Source organism: Podospora pseudoanserina, chromosome 6 (genome assembly GCF_035222485.1).
Source record: "Podospora pseudoanserina strain CBS 124.78 chromosome 6, whole genome shotgun sequence".
Lineage (NCBI taxonomy): Eukaryota > Fungi > Ascomycota > Sordariomycetes > Sordariales > Podosporaceae > Podospora > Podospora pseudoanserina.
The window spans coordinates 1849836-1870111 of NC_085925.1; the positions used below are offsets into that span (position 1 = coordinate 1849836).

Below are 20276 nucleotides of genomic sequence, written 5' to 3' on the forward strand. Positions count from 1 at the left end.
AACCCATCTCATTTGCTACGAGCTTTTTACGATGAACTCTCTGCGCCAGAACTTTGATCAGATTCGGCGCCGCTGACGTCGAAACAAAGCTTATGCCCGGTGAGAGCCGAGCGTGAATTTGTTTTAGCATCGGTTATAGATCGCAAAACGAACAGAAATTATCACATACAACCATAGATAGCAGAAAGCTCGGGATCCCGTCCGCTCTCCCTTAGATAAGCTGCTAATCGCCAGATCAGTACTCAGGTGGGTGACCACTGGGGAATCCCTGGTGTTGTATGTTTTTGTCTCCATTCTCAAGACTTGGCACCAGCCCCCTTTTGGTCCATGAGCTGTCACCACCCTTCTCCTGTTGAGAAAAACAAAAGCACAAAGAAGTAAGTTGAGGATAGCAGCCTGTTTGAAAGGAGTGACTTCTATTCACTTGAAATGAGAAGACTAGAAGTACAGGAACAAAATGCAAGCTATATACACATATACATAAGAGGCAGACTCTCTGCTCTAAACAAATGACCAGTTACTTGGGTATCAATGAGTGTGGCATTGGCCACCTGTGCCAACAATACAAGGAGAAATGTTTCTCGATCATCAGGAAATGACATGGGAAAAATGAATGTTGTGCCTTGGTGGCCTGCCATCCAGTCACCTGTTGTTCATGTCGGTTTCTTGTTGTCAGCTCTTTCCACCCCGGAGCTCCATATCCACACAGCCTTGCTTAAGCCTCAAAGTCCTCCAAGAACTCAGCCAGCACATCGGGATCCCTCAAATCACCATCAAGCTCGACCGCCCTCTGGATGAGCGCCTGCAGCTTCATCTCCGACGCCTTCACGCTGCGAGCGAGGAGGCGTCTGGCGTTCGCAGCTCCAGTGTCAGTGCCGTTGTTTCCATTGCCAACCTCCACATTGTTGTCAGCATTGTTGTTACCAGCTGCGCCAGCCATCTGCACCGGCACAACACCCCCGAACGGTCCAGCTCTGGCGCTGTTCTGGCACCTCACAAGGCAGACATTCTCCTGACCAGCGACGGTCCCCGTGCACTGCTGGTTAGCGGGGATACTAGCCGTCAGGGGGAAAGCGGTAGTTTGTCCTTGCTGTATTCCTCATTGTCAGTCATGATTCCTCGTGATATAGTCTGAAATCGCTGGAGAGACTTACCCGATTGCGAGAGTTGCGCCCTGGGACATTTTGTGTGACTTGGATGTTGGACCATTGTTGGCCTGTGGCATCGGCATTGATCATGCACTGGTAGGGACCACCGCCATCGGCGTTGACCTGGTGAAGCATCATCGAGACCTCACCTCCTGGGGTGACCTGGGGAAGCTGGTCTCCTGTCTCAGCGAGAATAGCCCTCGTGCCGGCTTCAAGCTGGTTATCGCCGGCACCGATCGTCTCGCCAAAGGTTTGAGCAGACGAGCCACGGAAGCGGGTGGAGTCCTGCTGGAAGGGACGGCGGCGGGTGCCGTCACGGGGAGTGGTGGTGTCGATGCCGAGGGCCATGCCGGAGCCGCCTGCGTTGCCGGTTGCTTGGACGATGGCGCCATGGGCGGTGACGAGGGGGAGGACCGGGAGGAGGAGGGTGAGAAGGGTGGTGAGAGAGGGAGACATGATTAGGATGTGAGGTTGGTGTTTTTTGAAGAAGTGAATAAAGTGATAGAGGTTGTAAAGGGGACCCTGCCGGCGGGAGGTTGGAAAAGATAGATGTGAATAGAAGAAGGTGCTGAGTTGGTCTCCTGGACGCTTGAGGGTGAAGGTGAGGATGAAGATGTAGAACTGGCTGATGAGAGAGGGATGGTGATGGCTTCTTATAGACAATTCTCTCAGCCCTCTCGTCCATATCGTTGTGATCATGAGTCCACCACATCAAGGTCGACTGCCGCCCTTGTGAGCCGACACCCGAGTTTGCCAGCACATTCTTTCTGTCTGTTTTCATCCGATGTTGTCGAAACTTACCCCTCAAGTGACGAGAAATCGCTCAGGCACGCAGCAACAACCGCTTCGGGCAAGTTGCGTCGACTCCAAAACACTTACCCAGGAGCTTCATCGTGAGGCAGTGCTGAGCGCCAGAGTTTCGAGGGGTCTTGTCGACGGCCTCGTTCCCCTCCGCAGCAGATACCAAGCAGTCAGTACCAGTGCATCTCTCGCCGTGCTGTCATCCAGGAAGACCGGTGAAGCTTGAAGAACTGCTGACTTTAGCAGCCAGCCAGCTAGAAGTTGTAAGTACGCTGAACTTCATTTCCTGGGTGATCCACAATAGCCATGAAGCTGATCTGGGGATCACGATAGTGTTAACAGGAGAGATCACCTAGCCTGTTTGCCAATGCATGCATTCAACTTACAGATCTACAAACAGAGTCTTCCTGTCGTGGTCCCTGATGGCAGACCCGAGATCCGTCTTGGCTCCGGATGCCACACTACTCGCTTTGACTGTTCGGTTGGACAAATAAGCTTTGACAGGTTGGCAAACCATCCATCACCGTCGCCGAGATATCCCGTAAGCCAGTAAGAACTCTTGATGGCTGCCCAGAGTTGTAGTTGCAAGACGAAACATCTGTGCACCAGAAACAGTAACCCGGTTAGACATCTTGGCGATAAAATCCCCGAGAGCTGTCACCCTGATGGCAGGTTTCATCGTGTTCGACCAATAGGGCTGCAAGACTTATTGCACCCCAGCAAAGTCATGAAAGCGATGCAAAAAAGCAGTTTGAGGACTCGGTGAGTTGTCCTTGTGGCTTGCTGTGCTCTAAAAAAGCCTTTTTGCGCGACAGAATCTCATTCTTTGAAGACTATCCTCATCATCAGTTCATGTTTGGGACATAGAAGTAAGACAAAAAAGCGCTGCTGAGGTTATCAGTCGCAGGCGGAGCCTTGATAATTGGCTGCTCAAAATCAGTTTCACGAACTCTTCTCTGTCCCCACAAGGGGATTTTTTTTGGGAGTGGCTGTGCACGCATGATTATTCTTTTGTTCTTTTGCTTCTAGTTTCGAGCAAAAAAACAAGGGTGAGAAATCCGAGGATCTGCTGAAACGTTTGTTCGATCTCGCAGCCTTGCTGTCGATCAAACGCGGCGAACCCCTTTCACAAGGGCTCAGGAAACCACCACCTGCCAATCGCATCAGCACCGCTATCGAGAAAATAAACCTGAAGAAACATTTCAACATCACATAAAACTTAGATATTGGTATGCTGCTGGGGGCGCTAAAACGCATGGATGGTTATTCGCAGGTTTCTCAGCATGTGAGCACCAGGCCATGCCGGAGATCCAGAGCGGAAACACCATCCATGGCGTGGCAGCCATAGAAAATATTTGAGCAGTGATGAAATAATAGAGGGCTTCCCCTTGAGCTTCTTAAAACAGGATATTGTCTGGTAGTTTCACCGTCCACTCAGAAGGGGGCCCGATGGTCTCTACCCCTGAGGGTGTCGAAGTATTGACCGGGACGGGTCAAAGTATCGTATCGCGAAGTTGGCCGTTCTGCTGCCCGTGAAGACATGAAAGTGGTGTTAGGTTGTACTACCAAGGCCTGTTGTCAGTACGATGCGCGCCAATCAGAGCATTTGCACACTGACCTCTTTTTCGACCTAGGGCAAGTTGTAACTCTCCTGCGTTTGCCATGGATGTGGATCTCGTGCTCATAGACGCCAAGGGCGCATTGACAACATGTCTTGGGCCACCTGGTACATTGCTCTGAGAGGGAAGTGTTGCATGATGAGCTCGACCTGAGCCTGGAGCATATCTATTGGTTCTCTGTTCAGCTCTTGGGACAGACATGTATGTTGGTGATGCAGTGGTGTTGAAGACTTGTGGCTGAATGAGGTTTTCTGGTGGTCCTGTACCATAACGTCAGTTCGATGCGCCTGTTGATATGAGAATAGTAGGACCTAATCACTTACTTTGGTGAGTGTAGCTTTCTGGGACAGGCATGCTTCTTTGAACAGTCTGAGCTTGTTGGTCAGGGGCCACTGTCACATATCTGGGCCTATTGATCCGGTCGGCCCCTGAAAATGCAGCTCGCGGCAGTCTTGTATCTCTGACTCCATGTCCTGCTTGTGGAAGATCTCTTGGGCGAAGACGGCCTGAGGAGACTTGCTCTCGTTGTGATGTCCCTTCCTCGGCACGCATCTGATAGAGCTGCTCCTGAAGTTCTCGACACTTCTTTTTGAGTTTGTCGTAGACACTCCGAAAATGTAGCAGTTCCTTATTTCTTTTTTCCAGATCTCTGTTGAGATCTTCACACTGGCGCGAAATAGTTTCCTCCTCTCTTTGTATTGCTAGATGGGAAGTGAGCAAAGGGGAAAGGACCCGGGGATCTTGTGGCTATCTGCAACATACCATCATATTTAGCTTTCCAGCCAGCACAGGTTCTCGACAATTCCGCCTTTTCTCGACCGTCCTTTGATCTTTTGCAGTGAGCATGTAGCTGTCAAAAATATAGGTATATGAGGGAGCAACTGACATTTGTACTTCTAGTTGCTGGGACCAGAACGCCATCGCACTTGAAGCAGCTTCCATGATCATTGTTGGACTCAGCCCATACATCAACTGGACCGCATCTTGAACCGATGATTCCCAGTCCTGATGATTGCAGATTTCTTCTTCCTCAAGATGTTTTCTGCACACCGGGCAGCTCCATGGTGGCTCATTTCCGAAGCCATGGGTGATGGCGCATTGGTTACAGAGGATGTGCCTGCTCCCAAAGTTAGCCGTCTCCCTGACTGACATTCGCCAGATACCGAAAATAAAAATTGAGACTTACATACAAGAGGTGACAACCATGCCATTCACCAACTCGGCATCGCAGCCCTGGACCTTGCACTTCAGATAAACAGGCATTTTGACTGCGGCGCAGATGCTGAGACCGTCGTTCAAAGCGAATTGCAGATAACAGCAATCATTTTGACGAAGAGATTGCTAATCTGATGCTCTGATCTATCGGTGAAGATTCTGAAGTGCAATGGGAATGGAAGGTGGGTGGCTTGATGGCCATCCTTGTTCCTTCCAAACTCAATGGTGCAGGTGGATATGGTGCCTGGAGCCATGTGATGGCTGGAAACTCAGCGATCGTTCCGTGAATTCACCGCAAGAGAAGTGAATTGTCTTTGTCTCTTTATCTGGACTCCAATCACTGGTATCTTATTCTACTACCTCTTCTCTCTCTCATGATCATCGAGTGAGGTTGATCTCAACAACTGGGTTAGGGTTCTTTCCCAGCCACGGCAAGCCACGCCAAGTATCCCTGAAGCACGGACCGACCCGTTAATTCTCCACCGAACTCCCCCAGGTGCCAGGATCTTGGTTGGCGCCTCGACTCCACCTCCCCGCCTTGTGGCTGTGCCTCTCACTCAGGCACCCTCACCCACTCCCTGAAGCGTACTGAAGCAGAGCCTCTCGAGTTAACGGCCGACGACAGTAAACAAACATCTCGCTGTGCGACACCGTCAGCGCGTTTCATCAAACATGACCGAAATCGTAATGAGCCAGACACCGCCGATTCTGCATGGCCCTTCAGAAAAGGAACGGAAATATGATCGTCAGCTTCGCCTATGGGCTGCCAGTGGCCAAGCTGCCCTCGAGTCAGCCAATATCTTGCTGGTGAACTCTGGCCCTGGCACAGTGGGTGTTGAGACTTTGAAGAACCTGGTGTTGCCAGGTACGTTTACTCGCTCTTATATCTCATGGTATGAGTTTGAAGCTAACATATGTATCCAGGAATTGGTCGCTTTGCCATTTATGATGAAGCCAGGGTCGAGGAAGCAGACTTGGGCGTCAACTTCTTTCTGGATGAGGACAGCCTGGGAAAGCTGAGGTCAGAGAGTCTCACAGGACATCTGTTGGAGTTGAACCCAGAGGTCCAGGGTGACTGGTATCCGAATGAGGTAGGTGGACTCATCCGTGACTCTCAGTCAGTTATCACGCTGTAAGTGTGAGCTCTCATCACACAACTATACTCACATACGGTGGTGGTGAATATAGAATGTCAAGACTTTAGACTCCCTCCTCACGTGTTCCCCCGTCTTCACAACCATCATATATACACACCCCATCACACCAGAGAACCTCTCGCTTCTGGAATCACATGGGCAACAACACCAAACCCCGCTGGTGGCGATACACTCCGCTGGCTTCTACTCTTACTTCCGCATCAACCTCCCAGGAGCTTTCCCCATCGTCGATACACATCCAGACGAGACAGCCACGACAGACCTTCGCCTCCTCAACCCATGGTCTGAGTTGGCTGTGTTCGCGGAGGAGCTAACGAAGAACATTGATGATCTGTCTGACTTCGAGCATGGTCATCTGCCTTATGTCGTGATATTGCTCCACTATCTTGAGAGATGGAAAGCGGAGCACGATGGCAGCTACCCCTCAACCTACAAGGAAAAGACCGAGTTTCGTCGGATAGTCCAGGGCGCGGCGAGGACCCAGAATGCCGAGGGTGGCGAAGAGAACTTTGATGAAGCGGCTGCTGCCGTGCTCAAGACCCTTGTGGTGCCATCACTACCGTCGGGGTTGAATGAGATCTTCGAATACGAGCGCACAAACCCAGTAAGTCACAACCTTGGTTGGAGAGATGGGCCACCCCTCTTTCGTGATGGTGTCGTCGTCGACAGCTACCCCTCTTTGATGAACGTGTCAGGCAGATGCTGACGAGGCTGTCCCAGGCGGAGCAAAAGTCCGGGTTCTGGGTGATCGCCGACGCGGTCAAGGCCTTCTACGAGAAGCACAAGTGCTTACCCCTCCCGGGGAAAGTCCCTGACATGAAGGCCCAGTCCAAGGTGTACATTCAGCTCCAGAATATCTACAAGGCAAAGGCACGCAAGGATGCTGCTGAGATCTTGGAAACCGTCCAAGCCACGGCCGGTGGCCAGACCATCGATCCCGCAGAAGTGGACCTCTTCTGCAAGAACGCAGCCTTTGTCAAGCTCATCAACGCAACGACGGGGAAGATCAGCAGGGCAGATCGCTTGAAGGAGGTAGCAGGTGAGTTCCCACAATATTCCCCATTCCCGTCCGTGGTTGTCGTCGAGGACGACATACCCCTCCCCATATTGGCCACTCCAGACGTCCATTGGGCGCGCGGAGGGGCAAGGTCATGAGACGAGGAGGGTGTGACAGGAACGAGGAAATTCGGACGAAGAAAGAAACGAGAGAAAAAGAAAGGCTGGCTGACAATAGAGTGCCATTTTCGCCACTCACTTTTACAGCCCAAGAGTTTCGTAACGACGAGCAAGCCGAAATGACCCTCCAGCCACTCTCGCTTCTCCCAATTTATCTCGCCATGCAGGCAACAACCCACCAAGTTGAGACAGAAGACGGCCGCGGCTGGCCTAGACAAGAGGAGGTATTGGCAAGGGTAGCCAAGATGGTGCCCGGGGCAGAAGAGAACGAGAGGGTTCGCCAAGCGGTGGAGGAGGTGGCTCGCGCCGAGGGGGGCGAGCTGCACAATGTTGCTGCGCTGACGGGGGGGATGGTGGCGCAGGAGATGATCAAGATTATTACTAAGCAGTATATCCCTATTGATAATACTTGCTTATTTGACGGCATTAGCAGCCGGTGCCAGATCCTTCGCCTATAGGGTATCGGGGAAGGAGGGCGGGATGTATTATGGGGAGCAGGGGATCAGCAACAGGTGATGGGGGAGGTGGATCAGCAGCAGGAAATTGAAGGGGTAGTGGTGGTAATGGATGGTGATGATGATGGGGTGATGGTGAAAGAGGCAAGAGGGAAGAAGAGAAGGGGGGGTGAGCTGGAGCTTGTGGATATGGGTAGGGAAAGGGAAGCGCCGGCGTTGCGGCTGGCGAAAAAACTGGAGGAGAAGGAGCCTGAAGGGGGTGCTAGCCGGCCTGGGCTTGCTGGGCTCGCCAGTAGGGAACTCAAGGGAGACGCCTGCTTCTTGTGTGAGGAGGATGAGGAGGAGGAGACATGATTGGATCTGGGCTTCCCTTTCCTGCTTGGTGAGGTGCTGGATATGGGGAGTGAAGGGCAGGCTGAGAATAGAAATCAAGGGAAACGAGGGGAAGGAAGGGTGTATCTGCCGTCATCATAGAGTACTCTATAGAATGGGGAGAACAGAACAGAAGAGCAGAGCAGAGCTAAATAACGTCAGGGACCCTCATATGGTGGCCAGGCCAAGAAATTATTGTGGTATCTTTGATAAGGAAGTGGTTGGCTGATAGATGGATGATAAGCAGCAGCAGTTTCAACGATCGTGTTTGGCCATGAGCTGTTTGCATCATCGCATGTCTGTTCTGTAAGTACCCGTCAGCCAGTCAGTCGGGTTCGTCACCCAGTTAGAATCTCACATTTGTTTTCGTCTTTGGATCAGGCTGATATCAAACAAAATGACAATGACGACGCGGTTGGTGTGTTGTGTGTGTGTTTCATTGGAGGTTTTTCTTTTCGGCATTGAAGGGTAGCTGTTCCGATGGAATATCCCGCTTGGCTAGGTACATGTGTTTGTTGGGCTTTTTATGCAAAATTCAGGTACGGATAACTGCTTATGCAGGGTGGTTTTCTAATTCTTTTGCACATCACACTAGATACCAAGACACCGTAGCTACGCTTTTCTTCCATTCGTTCTATTCCGTTTTAGTACTTGGTGTTTGGGGTCATGTTGGGGAAAATGAAGGGACTTGCTCCTGGTGGAGATTGGAGATTGGAGAGAGAGAGAGAGAGAGAAAGTTGGGGTATGACGATACCCAAATGGGTGATAGTTTTGTGGAAGAGACAAGTCGAGTGATATGTTGGGTCTGCTCCATCTAAAAAATGATGTTTTTGTTTGTTTGTGAAAGCTACTCTGCCTTGTTGCTGTCAATGTCATCGTCAGTGTGTCTCGTTTGTGTCTTTGCATATACATATATGCATGTATATGTAGGTAGGCAGAGATGCAAGGCAACAAGCAAGTAACCAGCAGCAGCATAGTCACCGTTTTGTCTCTTTTCAGCTGGCTACCCTTCCCCAAAATGAACAAAAATTGTGGATTTGGGAGACTGGATTCACTGCTTTGGTAATAGTCTGACAGACTTTTCTGGCAGGCGTAGTATCCTGGGCCGCCTTTTTTGGGACCGTCATCGTCGAATCTGGCGTGGTGTCTGGCATCTTGTTGAGTACTACACCAGCCAATGGGACCAGTTCGTTTTCAGGCATCCTCTTCAGCCTTCCCGTTTTTCGATGCAGACCTGGTAAACCAGGTTAGGTCACCCGGTTTTGCAGATACCTTCTGCTTCCCTTGATTCCCTCTGTAAACAGTACGGGTACAACGCAACCCGCTCGGCTGCTGTCGGTTGGGCTCAGGGGATGAGGAAAACGGGCAATTCAGAAGAGAGAAAAAAACCTGGAAGTAGTACTAATGCAGACTGCAATTGGTAGCTTGCCATGGCATGGCATGGCACATGTATGGTATATGCAAAATGCAGCTACTGTCTGCAGCAAGCCAAAGACCGTTGCGACCAAGATTTCAGCCATTTCTCACCCACATATTTCTTTTCGGACCGCAGAGCCTGGGTGGCACCCTTTCGTTTCTGCTTCTGGTTGGAGAGTGGGCCACTGAAAGGCAGCTCATGTGTATGTAAGCATGCGCCGGCCCTGCGTGTCGGCCTCGTTTGTCGATGTTGTCTGTATGTATGTCCGCACGTGCATGCTCAGCGTCTAGCCCAACCTGATGTAGCGAGAGAGTGGTTGTAAACGAAAATTTTCGGCTGGACCTCAGCATGTAGGACCTGAGGCGATGCCTCTGGCGCTGCCCCATCTGAACCAGATGTCGAGGCAAGTTGGTGAGGAATATTGTGTCCTTTGGTCTTGTTGTGTTCACCTCAGACTACCAGAGAATATGGAAGCCGAAGCCGCTTTTCCGGTCCTCATGATGGCCCGGTGGGTGGGAAGTGAGGTTGTGAGACATGCTTCTGGCACGATGTCGACGTTCTGGTCCTGAAATCTCCGAGTAGGAGGTGAGGGAATTGATGTAAGCCACAGAAACCAGGTGACTTCGACCTCATGTTGTGCGGCCTGAGAATGAGAGTGAAATCTGGGGATGGCGGTGGGCGGTATCGAAGCCACAATTCTGGGGTGACCTTGCTGAGCCCGTCTTGCCAACCCTGTCGTCTGGCGGACCGCTGTAGCGGTTATTCCGAGGGCCATCCGGAAGTCTGGCGTGAGGAGGCCGATGGGAAAGGTGTAACTCACTACATTAGCTGCATATCAAGAGCTGGCCCTGTCATGAAGTTGCTCTTGGCGCCCATGTCAAGTTTGACAGATGGAGCACGAACTAGCATACCTGTTAGAGGTGTGGCAGCATGCATCAGCCTCGCTTGTAAGATGCGAGATGTCAGTTGTCAGAGGCTGCGGGATATAGGAAGAAAAAGCAGGAATATTCCAGCAAGAAGTGTAAAACTCAAACAGAAGCGGGAGTAAAATGATGTAGGGGTCAACAGTGGAGATAAGTAGACATAGGTTTGACCACTGACAGGTCTTGATGGTGTAAATACACGCGTACGTTGATATGACTCTATCAGTCCAGGGGTGCATTATGTTTTGATCGGCCAAACAACCTGTTCGGCACCGTGTCATGCAAAAAACTGGGCACATGGAAATGCGTAGGGGCAGTGATGTTTAGGTGATACAGGCACGGCATCGCGCAACTAGGACAAGGCCAGGACGGGAAAGATAGAAGTTGGTCCTGGAATTTCCAAACTTGTTCTTCCGGCCGGCGACAGGAGCAGATGCGATAGGTTCGTGCTGTGTCCCGGCCGCCTTGTTGGATGACCTCGGTACGTTTTGTGGTTTTGAAACCGGTATAGCTTGTAGCTGGTTCCCCGCGAATTCATGTCCGTAGCACATCGCATGCGCAGAGACAACCTGAGTGGAAGTGTCCGGCTCCGCGGCGATACCAACCCGCCCACCCGTCGTGTCGTCAGGTGCCATGCGGAGCATGCCCGCCCCATGCCATGACTGACCGCAACTTAGGATTTGATGCCGACCACAGCCGCGGCATGTGTTGCTACGAGCCTCATCGATATCGCCGCGACAGCTCATGGCGATGGTTGATCAATGCGGTGACTACACCTTGGCGTCTCAGTTGTGGTTGACCCCTCCATCACCTCGAAGAAGAGGGTGGGCAGGAAAATAGAACGAAGGCATGGACACGGGATCCGAGAAAGGAAATCCAGACACCCATCGGTCACTGACGGCTAGAGATGGGATTGGGATAGTGAATGGCATGGCCAAATTAATTCAGAACAGCCGAGTTAATATCGACGATTCTGCGCTGTCCACTGAGACGGCCATGAGTGATAATTGCTGCATTCCTGCTCCTTCTCCTCCTTCCTTCTCTGATGGTCTGACCAACACTGGATGAGATCAGTCGGCTCCTGCAATCTTGATCGGGGAAGGGTGAAGGTGTAAGGTGTCTGTGCGGTGCTATCTCCGGCGTTAAGAGCAGGGTAAAAGTCGACTAGACTCGTCGAGACTGGCGGTTAATATGACGTGAACCCAACGGCGGTGATGTTTGGTCGTGCTGATTTGCTTCTCGCACGAGTGGATGTTTGTGGGGAAGAGCCGGTGTGTTAAGCCACATCTGGGTTGGCGTGCGCCACCGCTCGAGCTTAAGTCAGAGGGTTAAGCACCCTTGTAGACAGGTCCGATGAGACATCCACCAACCTTCATTGATGATGCTGCACACCTAGCTGTGTTTGGCATGTGTCACCGACGAAGGATAATTAGCAGTTGACAGGTCCCCTACGCTAGAGAGATCGAGACTCTCGTCGTCGATGTGGAGGTTGTGGCACCAAATCTATACGAGTGCAACCGCAGAGAATGACCACGTTGGGCCAATATGTTTGATGCCAGGAATAGAGTCATCACTGAGGAGATCGACGACTGGACCTGACTGAATGGGCAAGACACAGGCGCACATGGCCCTCGATCAGGAAAGACGAAAAGAGGGAAGAGACAGCAACGACAAGCAGCCGACGACGACGCTAGGCTTGCTTTGCCGACATTCCAGGCGGTGCTGCACCTCTGATTGGCTGACGAGAATGTGGGGAAATAACGTTGGCTGCCGGCCTTCGGCGCCTTGGCGGCTGTTTGAACTGCACTCTTGCGAAGCTCACAGAGATCTCGCTCTGCAGTAATCATCAGAGAAAAGAGGGTGTGCTGGTGAGGCAGGGATCTTGCGAACGGTAAGTCACCGTCAACTACTGCAACACACAAACGGAGACGCGCACGTGGAATTCACCGTCCAAAAGCGCCACAGGGTTTCACTGGGAGATCGCCTTGAGTTCAGGAGAAACAGGCCGACCACCCGGAAATCGGACAGCTCACCTCGCACTCGCCTTTGCTCTCACTGATGAGCAAGACATTATTCTCTCGCTCGCTCATGCACGACATCTCGGTTGCTTCTCGCCAGCACAGCACAAGATCAAGACAGCAGCATATTACTGCATATCGGATAGGCCGTTAATTTTGTCTGGTCTTGCTTACAACCTAAGCCTACAGCTGAAGCTTCGTCATGCTATTCTAGAAGACGGCCTTTTGATTCCGCATGAAGAGCACGGATGTCGATGCCCAGTTCCTAACCTAACCCGCAACAAGGAAATGTCAAGTCTCAGGTGGTGGTGATGCCCTGAGCTCGAGCTAGTGGTTACACTAACAATCCTCCCGCACTGACATACCACGCTGTGTTATGGTGTAGTACAAGGGTCGTCGCTTGCTTTTCCGACCCCCTCGTCGATTCCGGCTGCTCGGCCGCGGCACAGCCGGTAATTAGAGACAGGGCAGGCTGCCCAATGCGACAGCAACTGTTCAAGGACCTCATCAAGCTCAGCTTTTCACTAGGGTCGACCAGAAATGTTGAGATGGGATATCTCGATCCCCCAAGAGATATCAACACAAAAACCATTGATGAGGTCCTCGTCAAAGGCGAAATCGCGGGAGCAAGCGGCTGCAGAGGACAAGGCGGCTGCGGCGAACTGGCCAAGGGGTCCACAAGAAAGACGGCAACGGCGACGGGAACAAAAGAGAAGCGCTAATCGTGGTACCTTGTGTGTATGCTGGAGGTACAATGTTCCAGCAGGATAACCGCCTTGACATGCCGTACCAGGGTACTTACACAACCAGCCCCATATCCAAGCTCACAGTCGAGAGGACCGGCGGGGCAAGTCATAGACGCATGCTCCGTTCGCCAGCCATCACCGTACGACTGGTCAGTCGATAGGACCATGGCCGGTACCGCGCGGTGATGGAGCTGGGTGATGACGAGAGAGTGGGCTTTTACAGAGCACATGCATATATGCTATGCTGACTGCGTACGGCTCAGTTCTTCCCAACATGGCAACCAACACCGTCTAGATATTAAGCCTCGCAGGCTCGCAGTCATGTGTCTCGTCCATCAGCTGGGAAATCGCCACAGGCCATCTATTTACCGCAATTTTTTTCTCCTCAGCTCTCAGAAGCGAACGGCGCCGTCGTCTTCGTGTCGCCGCTGAAGGTGGATTCGCTTTGCTAACAGCACCTTCTAGTTCACACTCACCGCATGCTCAATGTTTGGTTCAGGTGCTATCGGGAAGGGTCCTCATAGGCGATGAAATTTGCTACTGTCGCATGCACCGTATTTTCACCTGGCCGAGGCGGGCCAGACTGCCAGATCTTTAGAGGCTATCTGCGAGTATCCGAAGCTCATACAACACTACTGGAAGAAGAGCATTATCGTGCGGCTGCTGCTATCCTCCGCTCCGTTTCCTCTTCCACCAGATCCAGCAGAGCTCAGGGGTTTGGGTCGAGTCGAACCTGTGGAGGACCTCCCCTCCATTGACCCCTGTCTGCCCTGATCGGAGAAGGAAAGCGGGCAGATCCCTGGGCATCAACCGTTGCGGGCGGCCGAACGCCAATCAGCTCTTCTGGACTTGGCATATCTCCACCAAACCAACGGCGCCGTTCTTCAGGGCACAGACTGGCGTCTTAGAAGAGGGGGAGTGTGCCTGGGGCCGACGGGCCCTCTTTCCAACCCTCCCCCAACTTCAAGTTTTTTTTTTCTCTTGCTACGGATCATTTTCTCCAAATCCCTAGCTCCTCCTCCTGGTTGACACACGCCCCTAGTTATTAAGGGGTGCTATTAACAACAGGTCGGTGGATGTTTTGGCCCAGCCTAGTGACGGCCTTCCCGAGCATACTAGTCCTCTCATCTCGCTCTTGTTATACTAGCTGTCCAGGAACACGGCAGAATCATGCTTCCCGGCGCGGCGATATGGGACGAAATCTCCACATCCTGTGACGTTGCACAGTCTCTGCGAGCAATTAGCTAGCTACCTATGTTGCGCTGCTGTTGTTCAACTCGTCAGGCATCGGCACCAGATGCCACAGGAGACTGTGCCGGACTGGGGGGGTGCAACATCATCAGGAAAGACGGCTGCTGTGCCTCGATGGCAAGCCGCTGTACAACGAAAAAGATGGAAAACCCACGTGCAGCAATAAGCATTCATGGTTGACGTGCAGCAGTACACAGTTACAACTCATGCACCCCGGTCCCAGCGTGAAACGACACCACCACAACGAGCAGAGGGATTCGCTGGTATTGGCTCTGAGCTAATGCTCCCCAGACTCTGCCCCAGATTCTTCCCCAGACCGACCTACGGTTTCTCCAAAAAAATCGCCCTCCCCCTTCCGCAGGTACCTCTTCTCGGACTGGCTGGCTGGCGTGACCTCTGTTGGGCATGATATTAATATGGGCCGTCCAGGTACTGCGACTCGGTCATGCCTGATTGGTGGTGGTTCCCAACTTGTGCCTGGCTAAGCAGCCTCGTCCCCCCCTGGCTATCCCGTTGTCCTCGTGGCTTGACACGGCATTGAGCAGCAACGTCGTCCATTTCGACGGGCTCCTTGCTCACTTCCTACCTCTGACGGAGTCCACTCTATCTCAACCTTACTCGGCAAGCTATACCTGGGGCCCCCATAGCAATGTACAGTACCCTATCGTCCTGCACAAGCGCCCGCTACGCTAGGTAGGGCCTCCCCAGAGCTCTTGGCCCGACTTGACAGGACGTTGCAACGTCGAACAAGCTTCTCCACACCACGGGTCCAAGGAAGGCGGCCTCGAAAGCCGGGGCATGGTCCAAATCTCTGCTCTCCCCACAATGTACCATACCTACAACTCCAGCTGCATGCCATGGAGATATATAAGTCTGCGTCTGCTCCCCATGTTCTCGCCTCTCTTCGTCATTACCCACATCTATCTTTATCCAAGTGGCTACCATTGAGCGCTTCTACCCCAGCTCGTGGTTACTTTCCATCTTTGCCATTGCCACTTACCCCAGCTTCTCGCTTGTAACCGGTACCCGGCGGCGTCCCCGGCATCGCCAACCTGTCGTGCTCATAAATACCGTGTGGCCGTCTGGGTTGCGTCTTCCCCAGAACCACCTTTGGCACTTCACAGCTTTGGACTTTCCAACATGGCCCCATCAATCCCAGTTCCCACCCAGGGTGGCATGTTCCACACCTTCCAAGGCGTCACCCCACGGAAGCAGTCAACAGACTCTCAAGATAGCACAAAGACCAGCTCCACAGGTACAGCCAAGAGGATAACAACACCACATGCTTGTGCCGAGTGCAAGAGACGGAAGATGTAAGTCAGATCAGATCCTCAGACAGGAGGAACATATCTAACCAGGTGTGCTCAGCCGCTGCGATGGTCAACAACCATGTGGCCAATGCCTCTCCAGCCGGGCTCCCAAGAGATGTTTCTACGACAAGCACAGACAAAGAGTGATCCCATCACGCAAGACACTCGAAGCTCTATCACAGTCCCTCGAAGAATGCCGGTCGATCCTGAAGCGGTTATACCCAACACAAGATGTGCAGTCTCTTCTGCCTCTCTCCAGACAAGAACTCCTCAGCCTTCTTGACAGGCCAACAATAGATACTTCGGTCGGCGGCTTACCATCACCACCATTAAACACCAGTCCCATGTCGGACTTGGACTCACCAATGATGCCAAAGACGGAGAACCTGCTCGAGCAGATGCCATCCAGAGACACAGAATGGGACGAGGAGCGAAGAGGAAGAGACCCGATCCCAGCCGAAGCCGACGACATCAACGCTCTTTCGCTCTCAGTAGACCGCCAAACATCCTATCTCGGTGCCTCCTCCATCAAGGCCGCCCTCATGGTCATGCTCAAGGTCCAACCTGGCCTCCGAAACTCCCTCGCAGCCCCATTAAACGGAGTCGAGATGTCCCACAACTACCCAGCTATCCGCCAGAAGCCCACCACCCAAAAGGACCCCCAACGCATCCCATGGTCCTGGAAGGGCCAAACACTCATCGACGCCTACTTCAAACGCATCCACGCTTTCGTTCCAATGCTCGACGAGTCCACCTTCCGCGCTGATTACCTCGAAGGCCAACGAACCGACGCCCCATGGCTCGCTCTGCTCAACATGGTCTTTGCCATGGGTTCCATCGCGGCTATGAAATCGGACGACTACAACCACATCAACTACTACAACCGCGCCATGGAGCACCTTCCCATGGACGCCTTTGGCTCCTCCCACATCGAGACGGTCCAGGCCCTCGCCCTCATCGGAGGTTACTACCTCCACTACATCAACCGGCCCAACATGGCCAACGCCGTCCTCGGCGCCGCCATCCGCATGGCCTCCGCTTTGGGTCTTCACCGTGAGTCCATCACGGTGGGTCTCCCAGGCAGCGACATCATCGCAGCCGAAACCCGCCGCAGAACCTGGTGGTCCCTCTTCTGCCTCGACACATGGGCCACCACCACCATGGGCCGTCCCTCGTTCGGCCGCTGGGGTCCTGCGATCAACATCCGCCCCCCCGAGTTCGGCATCAACGCCAACCGGGATTCATCCCAGCACGCAGGAATCCTCCCTCTGATCGAAAACATTAAATTCTGCAAGATCGCCACTCAAATCCAAGACATGCTCGCCATCACCCCCCTTCTCAGGACAGAAGACCGCTGCGCCATCGACGCCCAGCTCGTAAACTGGTACACCTCCCTCCCTTGGCTCTTGCGGACAACCGACCCCTGCGCGGAACCGCTCTACATGGCCCGCTGCATCATGAAGTGGCGCTACCAAAACTTACGCATGCTCCTCCACCGCCCCGTCCTCCTCTCCCTTGCCTCCTCCGGCCTCAACCCCCATACCCAAGCCTGCGACGCGGACCTCCAAGCCATTGAGACCTGCCGTGAACTCGCCGCGGCCACCATCGAAGACGTCGGCCGTGAATGGACCCGCAACCAAATGAGCGGCTGGAACGCAGTCTGGTTCCTCTACCAAGCAGCCATGGTCCCCCTCGTCTCCGTCTTCTGGCAATGGGGCTCTCCCCGCGTGCCAGAGTGGCTCAAGCAAATCGAGCAAGTCCTCGACCTCCTCGAGGTCATGGAGGAGTGGTCCCTCGCCGCCCGGCGCTCAAGAGAGGTAGTCTGGCGCATGTACGAAGCCTCCCGGGCAGTCCAAGCTCAAGGCGCCGCTGCCCGCTCCCAATCCCCCGCCGGCCTTCACATCACCACCACAGCCGACAGCATCGTCGTCGGCGGCGGAGAAGTTCACATGAGCCCCATTGGTCTCGAGCCAGTCGACGGAATGGGGGGTATGATGGGTCTGCTTGATCAAGGGGGTCTATGGGATCTAGACGGGATGTACTGGGGTGGAAACGGCCCTCAGTCCCCAACACACACTGGAAACCCAGACGACAGCGCCGCCGCCGCCGAGTTTGCCGCTTACGCTGCTGCTCAACAAGCCGCCTCCGCCGCTCATCACCACCACCCCGAGCTGATGCAGCATGTGGACTATGGGATGATGCACCACCACCACGCTGGACATCATCACGTGGGGATGGAGGGCTTTGGGTATGTTCAGTGAGCTAGCTGATTACCTAACAACACCATCTCCCTCCCTCCCCGGCTGTATTACAATCCCACCCGGAACATCGGCCCCCTTCATATTCCCCAACGCTACCCTACCGTCACACCCAGTGGCGTCTCAAGCAACTCAAAAAAAAAAAGTCTGGGGTAACCGGGCAGTCTGGGGTAAACAGGGATTATTTTCCCCCTTGTTCACTTCTTCTTCGTCGTCATCATTCTATATGACAATTCTTTTTTTTACACCCCAAAATTTTCACTTTATTTCATTACTACTCAAAGCAAATGGAACGGATGGAAACGGATGGAATCGGGGCCGGATATACCACAACTTACTTTTTAACTTCTGGAAACGAAATTTGTTTGGGTTGCTTTTTTGCTTTTTTCTCTTGCACATATTTTTTTGTATAAACAATGATGATGAATGAGAGAAAGAGGATGAAGCAGGAAGGTCGGTTGGGGAAAAAGATCGGAAAAAACACACACGCACGCAAATCTCCTACAACAAACAAAACAGGAATTGGGAAAGTTGGAAAGGACAGGACAAGGGAGTTCTTAAATTAGGTTTTGTCTAGGCTTATACCCAATATTCCACTTTTTTACAACACACTTCACCATCATGTCTTTGACTGTTTTTTCGCCCTCTTGGGTTTGATGCGATGAGAAACAATAACCATGGGCAAGAACATTGAGTCAAAGGGACACATCGGGCGTTTACTCGGCCCTGTAGAAAATACCCGGAATGACCACTCCCCTATCCCACAACTGATTGGACTCTCACCATCATCACTATTACTTCCCTTGCCCCTCCTAGCCATTCATCTTCCCTCTCTCTCTCACACACAACTCCGTAATTCGAAGGTGATACCTAGCTAGCGAATACATTCCTTCCTTCTTCCCCGCATTCTTCTCTCATGCAACCTTGACGTCCACCATCGAAACATATCCCATCATCAAACACACAGACCCTTCAGCGACTTGGTACAGTATCACTGTGGATATTATGGAAGCGTTCACAAAGGCTTCCAGCCAGGCTTCATCATCCAATAAGAGCCCACCGGTCTTGCACCCCGAAGCCGACATTCCAGAAAGCTTTTACATCTTCTTGGCTACCCTTCGTGTCAGTGTCAAAGTCGCAACATCCGATGGCGACGTGACATGGCTTCTTCAACATACCAGCCATCTTGAGGCAGCATCTTGAAGATCACTACGACCACACACACTGAGAAGACTTCACTTCCGGGAACTACGCTCGTCCGTCTCCGGCTCAGCACCCCTAGATACAATACTACCACCAAGATCATCCGCACTAGGTACTCTCAGCTGTACAGAAGACAACCCGGATGGGCCATATCTGCCGTGTCAGCAATGCGACAAGTCAGTTTCCTCCAGTCTTGGGTGCCTGTATGCTGTACACCTCTGGAAGGGGAGAGGAGGATATGAGGGTCGATCCGCCAAGCACTTGGTAGATGTGGGGAGCATCGTCCTGACAGCTTCACACCACGTGGGAATCCAAAATGCTATCCGGGCAGATTTCGCCTTTTGATGTTAGGCGAAAGGTCAAGAAGGAGCAAAAGATCGACAACTCCCGCCCGTAGTAAACTCAGCCACTTTCTGGGGAAAGATCGGTCTCTGTGTGTCACCATCAGTCGCCTCTGGGGGGGACTTTTGGAAGGTATCCGGAAGGACAAAAGAGGTGATCGCCGGTTGGGCTGGTGGCAGGATCAGCCGTCAAGCCGTCTGCTAGACTCAGGGGGAATGTCCTGCCATGCGGTCGGTTGTGTCCCTTGCTGTCTGCATCTGCATCTTCGAGAAAGTCGCTGATGTCGGAGACTGTCGTGCAAAAGTTGGAGTTGGTGGTGGGGCAGATCATCGATCGACTTGGAAGAAGCAAAGGTGACTGGGGGTGAAAACGGTTTCCTGAACGGGGCCCCGTCAGGCCAAAAAAACGGTGTTGTCTCATTGGTTGGCTGAATCTGTCGGGTGTTCGCGTCGAGGATGTTGCTGCAATCTGGAGTGACGGCCCGAAGCGCAGAGGGCCCTGCTGGGTACCTCGGCCTCTCAAGCAGACTCCGCCTGTTTGACCCCCTGTGCTCAGGTACCTGAGACGTTGGAAATGTCAACCACCCCTGTTCAACGGTTTTGAGATGTGGGGTAAATGCACCCCAGGTCTTCTCCAAGCTGGGGAAAAAATGAAATTTGACAGGGGTGGAGGGGGGAAATGCGGGGTTAAGCCATCGTTCCAACATTCTCATGCCTCTGGATCGCGAAAAACGCAGCGACAACCCACCTGCCTCTTCTAGCCCAGCATTGGTGAGACAGAAGCAATAGGAGACGAGGCGTATAGGGGGGCTAGCTCACCTCGTCATCATCATCCTTGTCGAGGTATCGAATCTCGTGTGTGCAAC

General features: G+C 52.8%; 7 protein-coding genes across 7 annotated transcripts; 3 read left to right on the forward strand and 4 right to left on the reverse strand.

Annotated features, from left to right (window-relative positions):
* Positions 1-396: 396 nt before the first annotated feature.
* On the reverse strand, positions 397-1847 carry QC764_602010 (uncharacterized protein; the record flags this gene model as incomplete). The annotated part of the gene is made up of 2 exons (XM_062948717.1): positions 397-1090; positions 1155-1847. 2 exons carry the CDS (start codon positions 1845-1847, stop codon positions 716-718), a joined length of 1068 nt encoding a protein of 355 aa, XP_062797539.1. The 3' UTR covers positions 397-715.
* A 356-nt stretch (positions 1848-2203) lies between these two features.
* QC764_0093280 (uncharacterized protein) lies at positions 2204-2466 on the reverse strand (the record flags this gene model as incomplete). The annotated part of the gene is made up of 2 exons (XM_062940950.1): positions 2204-2261; positions 2336-2466. 2 exons carry the CDS (start codon positions 2464-2466, stop codon positions 2204-2206), a joined length of 189 nt encoding a protein of 62 aa, XP_062797540.1.
* Positions 2467-3963: 1497 nt separating this feature from the next.
* On the reverse strand, positions 3964-5179 carry QC764_602005 (uncharacterized protein; the record flags this gene model as incomplete). Its single annotated transcript, XM_062948716.1, has 3 exons — positions 4755-5179; positions 4331-4685; positions 3964-4269 (listed from the first exon to the last, which is right to left on the reverse strand). The coding sequence occupies exons 1-3, from the start codon at positions 4829-4831 to the stop codon at positions 3964-3966; spliced, it is 738 nt and encodes a 245-aa protein (XP_062797541.1). The 5' UTR covers positions 4832-5179.
* A 158-nt stretch (positions 5180-5337) lies between these two features.
* QC764_602000 (uncharacterized protein) lies at positions 5338-8618 on the forward strand. Its single transcript, XM_062948715.1, has 6 exons — positions 5338-5648; positions 5708-5874; positions 5972-6544; positions 6661-6979; positions 7204-8445; positions 8539-8618. Exons 1-5 carry the CDS (start codon positions 5456-5458, stop codon positions 7572-7574), a joined length of 1623 nt encoding a protein of 540 aa, XP_062797542.1. The 5' UTR covers positions 5338-5455; the 3' UTR covers positions 7575-8445; positions 8539-8618.
* A 1187-nt stretch (positions 8619-9805) lies between these two features.
* Positions 9806-10522, reverse strand: QC764_601996 (uncharacterized protein; the record flags this gene model as incomplete). Its single annotated transcript, XM_062948714.1, has 2 exons — positions 9806-10179; positions 10462-10522. 2 exons carry the CDS (start codon positions 10520-10522, stop codon positions 9806-9808), a joined length of 435 nt encoding a protein of 144 aa, XP_062797543.1.
* A 2319-nt stretch (positions 10523-12841) lies between these two features.
* QC764_601993 (uncharacterized protein) lies at positions 12842-13208 on the forward strand (the record flags this gene model as incomplete). Its single annotated transcript, XM_062948713.1, has 2 exons — positions 12842-13035; positions 13112-13208. 2 exons carry the CDS (start codon positions 12842-12844, stop codon positions 13206-13208), a joined length of 291 nt encoding a protein of 96 aa, XP_062797544.1.
* Positions 13209-13309: 101 nt separating this feature from the next.
* QC764_601990 (uncharacterized protein) lies at positions 13310-18497 on the forward strand. Its single transcript, XM_062948712.1, has 2 exons — positions 13310-15611; positions 15667-18497. Exons 1-2 carry the CDS (start codon positions 15439-15441, stop codon positions 17867-17869), a joined length of 2376 nt encoding a protein of 791 aa, XP_062797545.1. The 5' UTR covers positions 13310-15438; the 3' UTR covers positions 17870-18497.
* The last annotated feature ends 1779 nt before the right edge of the window (positions 18498-20276 follow it).